Consider the following 13,728-nt stretch of genomic DNA (forward strand, 5'->3'; position numbering starts at 1 on the left):
CTTATTGACTAAAGAATATTATCTTTTGCTACAGAGACACTATGGATGTGAAGTCGTTCTAGTATCGAATGATTTAAGTTGTATTTTAAGCATATCTTTTCTTCCAGATTCTCTTACATTTTGGAAATGTATTTGAAAAATTTCTCACTTCTGTAAGGCCAGTTTTCAGAAGCCATGTTTAATTTGAAAGCTACAGATGGAAGGCAGATGGCTAGATCTGATTTTGAATATGTTTTCATAAGAAATATTTAAAGAAGCCTTTCATTATAGGGGTTCTCAACTGTCATTAACCAATTAAGCTTTCCTAACTTCTTCCATGACTAAGCCATATAAATAATTATTCCCTTAGTCTTTTTTCATTGTCCTAAATTTGTGTCCTCAAAGAATCTATTCATTCTACCTTAAGTGTCTTAATATTTCTCAAAATTGATTTTCATATGTTGTTTAAAAGTTGTGATTTACTTATGAGGGACTTAGTATATTTTCAACAAGAAATCTTTTGAGATAGTCATATAGCTTAACCTTTGTTCTCATTTCATTTTAGGTGACCGAGCTTGAATGTGTTAGTAGCCAAGCAAATGCAGTGCATACCCATAAGACAGAATTAAATCAAACAATACAAGAACTAGAAGAGACGCTGAAAGTGAAGGAAGAGGTATTTCCTACTTTTCACTCATCTGTAATCTAGCTAACATGTGTGTACAAAATATTTGAGTCTCTGTCCGATTTACAGCTACTTTATGGAATAAAGTAAGGTTGTGGGGTGTTTTCAGGGGAAGATGAAATTTTTTTTGAAGCTTGTTCATATTTTCTCCATCCTTGTTTCTGGTGTTAGGAACTATGGTGAGGCAGTCAGACTGAGATACTGCCTCTTGCCTTCTGTATGAGAGTTGCATTCATAAAATCAACATAAAACTGTGAGAGGTTAAATGAATTCTATAAGCTGTTGCTTTTTCTGGTTTCCAATCATAAGATTTAATATCCCAGGAAAGAATTATATCCACAAAGCTTGAAGCAGCCTTAAAATGTTCTGATTGTTGTTTCCAGGCAGTGCTGTACCAAAGCCACCAAGCAGACTTGTTGCTTAAAATTATCATGTATTAGACAACCTACCCATAAAGACGAATTCACCCTTCTAAAAATCAGCATAAAGGAATGTCTTTTGAACTATTCTTTTCTAAGGACTAGGACAATAATTTCAGGGAGAAATAACACTTTCTCTTTGCTTGATTTAGTTTAAATATTGTTGCTAAAGACATTGCTCTGCTTTTTCTAGGAAATAGAAAGATTAAAACAAGAAATAGATAATGCCAGAGAACTACAAGAACAGAGGGACTCTTTGACTCAGAAACTACAGGTGAGCTATAATAACATTTTGCTTCATTTCTGCATAGAGAGAGGCATCAGTCGTTCTTTCACATAGTAATGACTTCTTTTCTGAAACTTCATTTTGTAGGTTCTCATTTTTCCAGGACTTCTGATTCATGACTAATCTTTAATTTTTCAAAAATTATGTGATAACCTCATCTAGGTAGCATGGGAGCATCATAGATGACTATTTATAAATTGCATTTAGTAAATTATTCTAGAAATGTCTGTTTTTTAACATAAAAAATACCCTGAATTTAAAGAGAATTTCTCACATGGATTTCATTCAGTCGAAGAGTTCTGCTCATTTTTTTTTTTTTTTTACATTGAACTAATGAGTATGAATTGCAGAAGTAGTTGTGCCCTAATGGAAATTAAGTCAGTGTCATCTTTCTTTCTTTATTCTAATGAATTTTTCTCACTTCCTTTGCATAAAAAATGTGTTTCCTGACTCTAATTTACATACATATATCCTGTGTCAGTGGTTAGGGAAGATTTTTGAATTCATTATCGAAGTCTCGGCACTTCCTGCCCTTTTCTTTACACCCCAGTGGTTAGCTCCCTCTATAAAGAAAGGATCACTTTAGAGTTTGGAGTAGAAATAAATGTATGTACAGAGTGAGGAATTTTGGATCAGGGGTGATAAGTGGAACCTGGAAGCCCAGGAATTAGGAGTACCTCAATTGTAATGAGAATGTCTTGCGTTAATTGAGTGCTTACTGTGTGCCAGACACTGTGCTAAGCACTTTACTTATATTGTGCATTTACTTCTTGTAACAGTCACCTGAGGAAACTGAGGCTTGTATAAGTTCATTTGTCCACTCTCCATTTATATAGGTAGTCAGAATTCTGTGACAGTAGAGGAAGCCTTCATAAAGGAAGTAGGTTCTTTATATGGCATGACACGTTTCCCTCTCCCATCATTGACTTGCAGCAGCCTGGTTTGTTTTGGTTAGCCCTATTAAATGTGGTTCCCACATTTTAATGATCTGTGTAAATTACTGGTTCTCGGGGGGGCAGGGGGCAGATTTGTGCCACAGGGAACATGTAGCAATGTGCCGAGACAATTTTGATTTTCACAACTCAGGCAGTACTGTTGACATCGAATAGGTTGAAGTCAAGAATGCTGCTAAACATCCAATTATCTGGACCAAAATGTCAATAGTGCTAAGGTTGAGAAAGCCTGGCATAGAACTAAAGATGCAGTGTGTCCTCAGGGCTAGAAAAAGGGGGGGAAATTCAGTGGAGCTTTGTCTTCTGTTCCTTTGGTTTGGGCTGCTATTTTCTAGGTCCTTGCTGTGATTCAGGCATTTGCCGAGCCCTTGCATACCTTGGCTTGAACTCGTCCCCGTTCTCAAAGAGAAGGCAGCGGTTCAGAGGTGTTCACAAGTTGATGAGGCACTGAACTAGAAAGCAGTGAGGCCTAAATTTGTTTGGATTCCAAAGTCTCTGTTCTTTGCGTATGACTGCCCCCGGCTTCAGGCGGCCCTGCTGCCAAGACCTTCCTGACGGTTCCTTCCGACATTTTCCCAGTTACGTACACATCCCAGAGAAACCAAGAGGTGATTTTTCAAATCAAACTTCTTAAATGTATTTCGTCATGAACCGAGCGATAATTGAATTTTAAAGCTGGATCCTATTCATACCTTTCTTTCACCAAATATCAAAAATGCTGATCAAGACAACCTACTCGGAACATGACGGGGAGTTTTCAGACCTTCCGACGGGCTGGCCCCTCCTTGCCACTTAGGTCTTGGCTCACGTGTTAGTTTCTCCAACTTCTCAGTTTTCGCACAGCTCTGCAAGGTGCCCCGCCCCACCCCGGGTACTCTGTGTAACATTATCTTGTTTATTTTCCTAGTAGCAGTTAATCACTATCTGAAGTGGTCTTATTTTTCAACTTTGAAATAATTTCAGACTTACAGAAAAGTTGCAAGAATAACACAAAGATTTTTTATATACCTTTCACTCACATTTCCCAAATGTTGCCATTTTGCTGTATTTGTTTGACCATTCTGTGCGTGTGTGTGTGTGTGTGATTTTTTCCTGAAATCTTTGAGAATAAGTTGCAAGATACTTTATCTCTTTACCTCTAAACGCTTACGCTTTGGTGTGTATTTTCTAAGAGTAAGGCATTGTTTTACATAACCATCAAAATCAAGAAATTATCTGTCTACAGACCTTATTCAAATTCCCGTAATTGTCTCAATAATATTCTTTATAACAAAGTTTAAAATTTGTTTTTCTGGTCCAGGATTTATTCCGGGCTCATGGGTTGCGTTTAGTTGTCATATGTATTTATTTTGATGTTTGAATTGTCCCAGATTTGGCCAGTGGGAACCCATTCAGTCCAGCTTCTGTTTCCTTTTTGATGTGACCCTTTCATTTTTTTTTTTAAAGATTTTATTTATTTATTTGAGTGAGAGAGAATGAGAGAGAAAGCATGAGAGGGAAGAGGGTCAGAGGGAGAAGCAGACTCCCCGCTGAGCGGGGAGCCCGATGCGGGACTCGATCCCGGGACTCCAGGATCATGACCTGAGCCGAAGGCAGTCGCTTAACCAACTGAGCCACCCAGGCGCCCCGACCCTTTCATTCTTTAAAGAATGTCTTCATGTTTTAGGACAACTACATATTCAAGGCTCATCTTGTATTTTTTCAGTCCTCAACCTTGGAATTAGCTATTTCTCCAAGGAGAAGTTTCTTTCTTTCTTTTCTTTTCTTTTTTTTTTTTTTTAAGATTTTATTTATTTGACAGCGAGAGCATAAGTAGGGGGGTCGGCAGGCAGAGGGAGAAGCAGGCTCCCCACTGAGCAGGGAGCCTGATGCAGGGCTTGAGCCCAGGACCCTCAAGACACTTAACTGACTGAGCCACCCAGGCATCCCTCCAAGGAGAAATTTCTTTAAGCAAAGATTGATATTTAGAAGCCAGGGTCTGAGTACCAGGTAGGCTTTTTGCTATTGTTTCTATGCCATCTTAATAAACAGAGCTGGAAGGACATAAATACCACATTATGTCTATTTCAGTAGCCATGTATATATAAAACTGAATTGTTACTCATACCTCCCATTGCAGTGTAATACAATGGAGTTTATTATAGCCTTTCCCATAGTCATATTTGTAATTCCTTTACCCAATACTAAGAAACCCGATTCTTATTATCTACAATATGTTTATTTACTTTCTCAATCTTAGCACAGAAAATAGTTTTTGAATTACTAATTCATACCACCACAAAAAAATGCAAACAAAACCTTACCAACTAGAGATCACTATAATTTTTTTTGTCCTCAGCCTATGTTCAGAAGTTTGTTGGGTTAGTTCTTCCCCTCCTCTGCAATTGGTTAGGTTATTCATTTGAAACATACTTATGTTTGGGGCACCTGGGTGGCTCAGTCAGTTAAGCATCTGCCTTTAGCTCAGATCATGATCCCAGGGTCCTGGGATTGCACCTGGTGTCAGGCTCCCTGCTCAGCGGGAAGCCTGCTTCTCCCTCTCCCTCTGCCTGCCGCTCCCCCTACTTGTGTTCTCTCTGTCAAATAAATAAATAAAGTCTTAAAAAAAAAAAGAAACATACTTATATGTTCATTTGTATCATATTATATTCCATTTTAGTATTTTATCCATTCTTCTACATCTTATATATGCATGCATTTACTGAGTGTACAAAACATTAGCATGGTTCCAAAAGCCAGAACTATTTGGAAAGATGTCTTTAGAGACATCCCCTCCAGTCCCCACTACCCTAGCTTCTGCCCCATCCTTCCCACCCCATTCCCATCTGCCATCTGTAGGTAACCAATCTCATTAGTTTCTAGTTTATCCTTTCTGTATTTCTTTTCACACAAATGAACAGATCTATTTGTTTACCTTCTCCTCTTCTTTTTAAATGGTAACATACTCTAGATTACTCTTCTGCACTTTGTTTCTTTACCCTAAAATATATTCCGGAAGTCACTCTTGTCAGTTCATTGAGATCTTGTTCATGCTTATTTTAGCTATAAAGTCCTTCATTTGTGGAGTGATAGTTTATTCAACCACTCCTTTATGTGGGTATTTAGGCTGTCTCCAGTGTTCTGCAACAATACTACAATTAGTAATATTGTGCATAGGTATTTTGTTATTGTTGGAGGTGTATCTTCAGAATAGATTTAAAAATTTTTTTTTTTTTTTTTTAGTAATCTGTGCACCCACTGTGGGGCTCAAACTGATGACCCCAAGATGCAGAGTCTCATACTCTTCCTACTGAGCTAGGGAGATAGCATTGTTTCTATGCCATCTTAATAAACAGCTGGAAGGACATAAATACCACATTATGCCTATTTCAATAGCCATGTATATATAAAACTGAATTCTTACTCAAACCTCCCATTGCAGTGTAATACAATGGAGAATCTATCACCCCCGAGATAGATTCTTAGAAGGAAGATTTCTAAGTAAGAAAATAAACACATACGTAGTTTGGTTAAACATTGTCAAATTCCCCTCTGTAATTGATTGTGCTGGTTCCCACTCATACCACTACCATGAGTGCCTCTTTCTCCATAGCCTTGCCAACAAAATGTCATACTTTTTGATTGTGTGATAGGTGAGAAATGGTAGTTTTAATTTGCATATCTCATGTTATTAGTGACGTGAACATCTTTCATAAGCTTAGAGGTCATGTCAGTATCTTTCTGTACCTGTGTGGATTGGGTGTTCATGTCTTTTGCCCTTTTCCTATAGGATTTTTGGTTCTTTTTCAAAGAGTTCTTTATATATTGCAGGAGTTCTTTTTATATCTGATTACATGTTAAAAATATTTTCTCCCAGTTTTTTTTTTTTGTTTTTGTTTTTGTTTTTTACTTTGCCTGAGATGGTGTTTTTTGTACTAGTCAGATTTATTAATTCTTTTCTCTTCTTGGTTCTGGCTTGTGGATCATAGATAGCTCTTTTCCAAACTCAGATGGTACGGGGATTCACCTGTATTTCCCTCTAGTACTTAAACGGTTTCATTTTTTACATTTGGATCTCTGAGTATTTGGGGTTTATTCTTTTGTGTGTGGTATGAGATATGGATCCAGTTGTATCTTTCCAAATGCCCGTACAGTTATCTCATTACCATTTATTTAAAATTTCATTCTTTTTTCCAGAGATTGGAGATACTTGATTTCTCTACACATTTTGAACTACTCTGGGCTTCCTATTCCAGCCTGCTAGTCGCTCTATTAATGCATCAGTACCACATTGCACTAATAGTAGAGGCTTTAATATCTGGTTGGGCCAGGTACTCCTCAGAGTTTTTTTTCCATTGTTTTTCTCAATAGTCTTACATATTTATTTTATCATATGAGATTCAGTATTCAGTACCAATTTTTGTGTCAACTGAAAATAAAGCTCCATAAAAAAATTTTATTGGGATTGCTTAAAATTTGTAATATGACTTCAGGAGAAACAATGTCTTATTGAAGTTTCTATCCTATCCGGGAATAAGGGATGTCTTCCCATTTGTTCACATCTACTTTTGTGTTTTTCACAGGAGTGTTTTAAGGTTTTCAACATGTAGTTTTGCATATTTCTTGTTTATAAATATTGTATCTTTTTTTTCTATTTCAAATGGGGTTTTCTCTACCATTGTATCTTTTAATTGATTATTGTTTGTATATTTGAAAGCTGTTGAATTCTTTTTTTTTTTTTTTTAAAGATTTTACTTATCTGACAGAGAGAGACATAGCGAGAGAGGGAACACAAGCAGGGGGAGTGGGAGAGGGAGAAGCAGGAGGAGTGGGAGAGGGAGAAGCAGGCTTCCTGCCGAGCAGGGAGCCCGATGCGGCGCTCGATCCCAGGACCCTGGGACCATGACCTGAGCCTAAGGCTTAACGACTGAGACACCCAGATGCTTCGAAAGCTGTTGAATTCTGTATGCTATTTTTATGTCCTGCTACCTGACTAAATTATTTTATTATTTGAGCTAGTTTTGTCACTTACTCCGTTGATTCTGTATGATTTTTTAGGTATGGTAACACATAATTTGCAAACAGATAATTTTACTTTTATTCCCTCATCCCTCCAATTCTCAAGCCTCTTGATTTTTCTTGTCCAGTTACACCTGTTAAAAACACGACTACAGTATTAAACAATACTAGAGATGATGGGCTTATCTTGTCCCTCATCTTAGTGAAAATGCCTCTAGTATTTTTCCATTTTAAGTAAAATGTTGGCTGTAACACTGAAATACATTTTATCATGTTATGAGAGTGTCCTTCGTGCCTATTAGAATGTTTTTACCAGGGATGAGTGTGGGATTTTGTTAATGGCCTTTTTTTTTTTTAGTATCTATGAAAATAATCATAATTTCCTCTCTAGATCTATTTAATATGGTTTATTTTATTAATAGATTTTCTAATACGGAACCACTTTGCATGACTGAAATAAAGATCACTTGGCTATGTTATCTTATTTTCTTAATGTGGTGTTAGATTTCTGTTCTTTATTATTTATCATTTTTACACAGGACTCATTTGTGATATTGGTCTGTATTTCTTTTGAGGGGAGCTTTACTTATATGATTTAGGTATCAGGGTTAGACTTTACACAGAGTAATACTTCAGTCATACTTCATGCACTGTCTTCATTTTTTATGCTCTGGAATAATGGATGTCATATTGAAACTACCTGGTCTTTGAAGGTTGACACCACTGGGGCCTGGTGCATTTTTATGGAGTAGTTCCTCGATTATTCTCTATTTCTTCTGCAGACACTAGGCTGTTTAAGCTTTCCATCTAGGTTTCACAGAGTCAGCGAGAACTCTTACTTCTTATTTTATATAGTTGTCCATTGTCCTTTTCTTCTTGATTAAGTAAAGTTAAGCAATGGTATGTCTCATCAGCGCCACTGGGTTTTTTTATCCTATTATGAATTTCTCCTTTTATCTTTATTATTCCTGCCTCGTACTTTGTTTTGGTTTACTTATTCTTTCTCTAGCATTTTAAGAGAGAATTTAATTCCTTTCTTTTCATTCTTTCACTTTTATGTATATGTGTTTAAAGTTATAGATTGTCCTGTGACGTTGCTTTAGGTGTATTTCATAGATTCTCATATTTAGTATGTTCGTTATTTCCTGAAATTCTGTAATTTTGGTCTTATTTCCCTTGCACCCACAAGATGTTTAAAAGAAGGCGCTTGCGGGGCACCTGGGTAGCTCAGGTCATGATCCCAGGGTCCTAGGATGGAGCCCCACATCGGGCTCTCAGCTCAGCAGGGAGTCTGCTTCTCCCTCTCCCTCTGCCCCTCCCTTCTGCTCGTTCTCTCTCTCTCTCAAATAAGTAAAAAAAAATATAAAAGATGGGCGCCTGGGTGGCTCAGTTGGTTAAGCGACTGCCTTCGGCTCAGGTCATGATCCTGGAGTCCCAGGATCGAGTCCCGCATCGGACTCCCTGCTCAGCAGGGAGTCTGCTTCTCCCTCTGACCCTCTTCCCTCTAGTGCTCTCTATCTCTCATTCTCTCTCTCTCAAATAAATAAATAAAATCTTAAAAAAATATATATATAAAAGATAACAGAAGGTGCTTTAATTTCCTGGTGGAAGGACCTTTTTATTTTTGGGGTTTAGTTCTTAAGTTCTAGTTTTACTGTCTTGTAATCGCAAGGGTTTGTATAATTTCTGCTTTACATAATTGACTGCACTTTTTTGTGTGATCTCATATATGATCGATTTTTGTAATGTTCCTTGTTGACTTTATAATTTTTGTTTTCTGTATTGTTACCTTTCCTTTGTCCCACTTGATCTGTCCTGTATTGAGAGTGGCATAGCGAAGTCTCTCATCAGTATGTATTTATCTGTGCCTCTTTACAACACCTGTAATTTCTACTTCATAAGGTGGTTGGTACCTAAATATAATGGTTATATCTTCATTGTGCATTGTGGCTTTTAGCATTAAAGTGCCTTCCTTTGCCACTTTTTCTACCAGTATTGCAACCTCTCATTATCTTGCGCCCATCCTGTTATTTTTGGCCTTCCTAAATGAATTGCTCAGTGGAAGGACCTTTCTATTTTATAATTTTGTTTTCAATTCCTAGTCTTACTGCATTGTGATCACAGAATATTTTTGGTGATATTTATACTTAATTTTACTTAATACTACTTTTTTGTGACCAAATGTAAAATCAGTTTTTGTGAATGCTTCTTGTGTGTTGTGTATACTTAGTGCTTTGTGAGCCAAACTGAAAATTTTTTTTCTTTTACTAGGTAACTCATTCATACTTATCAATATGATTTTTATGTTTTATTTCAACTTGTCATTATTTTATGTAATAATTCCTATGTATTACGTTAATTTGATTTTTTCTTTCTCTGTATAATATGTTCTTTGCTCTTTTTTATATCTTTTGATATTTAAGATGGTCTTAACTTTGTTTTAGTGGTTACTTTTAGACTTACACCTTTTTAAAATACTTCTACTTAACTGTGTTGATATTTAAACTTTCACTATCTGGTTTATTGGTTTTTATTTATTTATTTTTTAAATATTTACTTATTTATTTTAGAGAGAGAGCATGAGCGGGAGGGACAGAGGGAGAGGGAGAGAGAATCCCAAGCAGACGGCACGCTGAGCCTGGAATCTGACGCAGGGCTCAGTCTCATGCCCTGAGATCATGACCTGAGCCGAAACCAAGAGTCAGGTGCTTAACTGACTGCACCACCCAGGCACCCCAGTTTGTTAGTTTTTAATGATAGTTGACTTTGAACTATTACATATTCAATAATTAGAAGCTTATTCTGCTTTTCTCTTTTCCTTTTTTTCCTCCTATTTTTTAGTTGCATTATATCTACCTTGTCAGAATAAGTAACATTTGGGGGGGGGGGGGCTCCAGGCTGGCTCAGTTAAGCATCTGACTCCTGGTTTTGGCTCACATCGTGACCTCAGGGTCATGGGGTCCAGCTCTGCATAGGGCTCCACACTCAGCTCGCGGAGTCTGCTTGAGACTCTTTCCCCCTCTGCTCCTCCCCCTGCGCTTGCTCTCACTCTCATTCTCTCTCTCTCTCAAATAAATAAATAAAATATTTTAAAAAAGAAAAGAGTAGCATTTTTGGGGTGCCTGGGTGGCTCAGTTGGTTAGGCGACTGCCTTCGGCTCAGGTCATGATCCTGGAGTTCCGGGATCGAGTCCCGCATCGGGCTCCCTGCTCAGCAGGGAGTCTGCTTCTCCCTCTGACCCTCTTCCCTCTCGTGCTATCTCTCTCTCATTCTCTCTCTCTCTCAAATAAATAAATAAAATCTTTTTTAAAAAAAAGCATTTTTATATTATTTTTTAACCATTGTCCACCTTTGTTTAATCTTTGATATATATTACCTATAGTACATGGTCACCATCAGTCCTTTCTCTGAAATTTCCACAGTAATCTGTTGGTTGGATGAAACTTATCCTTTAGTAGATGGTTCCGGAAGAGCTCGTGGGTTTAAGTTGTTTTTTAAAAGACTTAGTACTTAGGTGACAGGTAGATATAAAATCCTTGGTTCATAATCTTTGAGTTTCTTGAAAATGCCACTCCATTATTACCTTTTTTTATGTTGCTTTTCTTTAAGATTTATTTATTTTAGAGAGAGAGCATTAACAGGGGAAGGGGCAGAGGATACAGGGAGAGAAGCATTTTCCCCGCTAAGCACAGAGCCCAATGCGGGACTTGGCCCCAGGACCCCGAGATCATGACCTGAGCCGAAATCAGGAGTCGGACACTTAACCAACTGAGCCACCCAGGCGTCCCTTATACTGCTTTTGAGAAATCTATTCCAGTCTAGTTCGCTGGCCTTGGAAGTTTGGTCCTGTGTGTGCGCCTTGAGGATTTTTCCTTTATTTTCAAAATCTAAGAGTTTTACTAAGATATTTCTCAGAATTGATTTCACTGAGGGTCACTTTTCTCAGGTACTTGGTGGGCCCTTTTAATGTGTAGATTTAGGTCTTCCTTTATTTCCAGGAAGTTTTCTAGTATAAAAGTTTTAAATATTAGGTTTGTCCTGTTGGAGTGTTTTCTTCGTAAGGAGCTCCAGTGATATGTAGTTAGATGGTCTTCCCTTCTATTTCAACCCCTTTCTCTCTGACCATTTCCCCTACTTTATCTCACTTGCGTTCCCTGGGATATTTAAAAATAATAATTGAGTAAAACCTAATTTTATTTAAATTTATTTATTTTTTATTTTATAATTCAGTCTCTTATATAATTTTGCCTTTTTCTTCTATTTCTATCAGGGCTTAATCACTCCTGGTTTTTTAGTTTTTGGCTCATTTCTGTTTTTAGTGTTTGATATCTGTCTCAGGCTCTATTTTGAATGCGTGTTCGACAATATTTAAAGTTCATTTACCTATTTTTTTTTTTAGTACTCTGTACAGCCAATGTGGGGCTCGAACTCACAACCCTGAGAGCAAGAGTCACACTGTCTTCTGACTGAGCCCAAGCCAGGTTCCCAATTTGACAATATTTAATTCAGAGTGGAGGCTTCTGTTTTCTTGTGCTTCATACCTGGTTTTGGGGGGGGATCTTTTATTTTCAATCACTAAAGTCTCTAGAGTTTCATTTTCTGTTTTCATCTTATGATAGTTTACGTAGATGGAGATAGCTCACACCTTTGTATTTTGTGGATTGAGTGGCTTACAGATTCTCAGTTCAAAATCACCCTCTTTTTGGGAGATAGTGGGGGAGGGGCTCTGTGTCCTTCAGTGTTTGAGTTTTCTCTTTGTCTTAGAAGATTGTAAGTTTCCCTGTGTTGCTTCTTCCCCCTTTACCGTAGTATTCCGGCAGGCTCCTTTCTTTTTCTTCTTTCTGCCAATTTCTCCTCAGAAGTGTTGCCTTTCCAAGATTGCCTCCTGTCCCGTGTACACTAGTAAGTCCCTTCCTTGTAGTCCACTCTGGTCTACCAGGACTTTGTTTATTTGATTGTTTTTCCAGTATTTAGACACTTCTAGCAGTCTGTCTTAGGGTTATTAGAGTTCAGTCTTAAGCCTTTGGTTTTCTTCTTGCCTCTGCTCTACTTGCCCCACGACCCTGCCTTGCCCTCTGCAAAGGGTTAGAGAGAGAGCTTGGGAAATGTCTTTGCTGGGAATTGAAGTTTGGTGTGTTTTATTTCTTCTAGTTATTTGAAGTCGTGGAATTTGTGTGGTGTTATTCTTATTATTGATTTATATAGTTTGGGAGGATGGTTGAGAGATCTCAGCATACAGAGTCACCATTACCTCGGCGTCCCGGAAGTGATTACTTTTTGTTGCTGGCGTCCTGACTCTAGAATGCATGCTGCATTAAAACAAGAACCATCTTTGTTTATTTTCTCGCTCTATCTCCTTTGCTAGTACATAGAAGATGCTTGGTAAATAATTGTTGAATGTTTCTTCTTCAAAATTTGCGTGTGTGTCTTTTGCCCATTTTTCTCTTGAATTACTAATTCTTTTGATGATTTATATGTCCTGTTACATATGAAGGTTGATGATCTAATAGGGCACTATATCTTGCTTGTAACGGCTTAACATGTGAATCAGATGTCAAAGACAATTTTTCTGTAACTTTTATTTAGATTAAAAATGCAGGATTTAAACTTACAGAAAATGAGCCTGATCTGGTCCCATTGATGATGGTAATGTGTAAACTTTTTTTAATCACTCTAGTGTTGAGGCTCCATATCTAACAAACACAGAGCATGACCTTCTACCCACTAAGATTTTATACTTGCAATTATTGCCCTTAGCACTCTAAAGGGAGTTAGCTTCTGGCCTCCATTGCTTTATCAGGACTGAACCAGGTCTCTGGATGCCTCTGGCACATGCTTACATGTCAGTGAAGGAGAAGAGGAAACTAGTAGCACACAAGTGGTTAGAAGCAGAAGAATGTGTTAGGAGGGAGAAGGAGAGGCTTGGAAAATGTGGACATAAGGCCGACTACTAGGAAGTTCCCACCTGCCAGGGCTCCCGTTGCCTTGTGTTGGCCTGTGTGCACCAGGTTGGCCAGTCTTGCTCTAGGATTATATTCTGTGCCTCAGAATAGACCAGCACTGTCAGCACTGTATTGGATCCCTTTTGTTATCTGACTCCTAAAATTCCTCCAATCAGAGGAATGGCTGAGAGTATGACACTCTGTCTAGAGAGAACAAAGCGATTTTAATAGCTGAGGAAATTTGGTGTTTTGCATGCTTCCATTGAAAATGTTTGCATGTTTCATTGATTGGCAAGGAGAACAAGGAAGCCTTTCATTTTAAGGAAGGCTTCAGAGGGCATACTGGCTGGTGCCTGGTGAAATGGGTATTTTCTAGTGAATGCCATTTGGTCTATTTTTGTAGTTGGAAACATGCTACTCTTAAGCTTATTGTTGAAGCAGGCAAGAGAGCATGCTGTGCAATCAT

The 13,728-nt window shown here is 37.8% G+C and overlaps 1 protein-coding gene across 1 annotated transcript in view; it reads left to right on the forward strand.

Annotated features, from left to right (window-relative positions):
- HOMER1 (homer scaffold protein 1) overlaps positions 1-13,728 on the forward strand; it is a 130,649-nt gene that overhangs the window by 111,857 nt on the left and 5,064 nt on the right. The window contains exons 7-8 of the mRNA XM_025892587.2: positions 545-655; positions 1,277-1,357. Of these exons, the coding sequence (XP_025748372.1) occupies positions 545-655; positions 1,277-1,357 (192 nt within the window). The remainder of the gene's footprint in view (positions 1-544; positions 656-1,276; positions 1,358-13,728) is intronic.

This window comes from Callorhinus ursinus, unplaced genomic scaffold (genome assembly GCF_003265705.2).
Source record: "Callorhinus ursinus isolate GAN/ISIS: 27379988/994484 unplaced genomic scaffold, GSC_fseal_2.0 scaffold23, whole genome shotgun sequence".
Classification (NCBI taxonomy): Eukaryota; Metazoa; Chordata; class Mammalia; order Carnivora; family Otariidae; genus Callorhinus; species Callorhinus ursinus.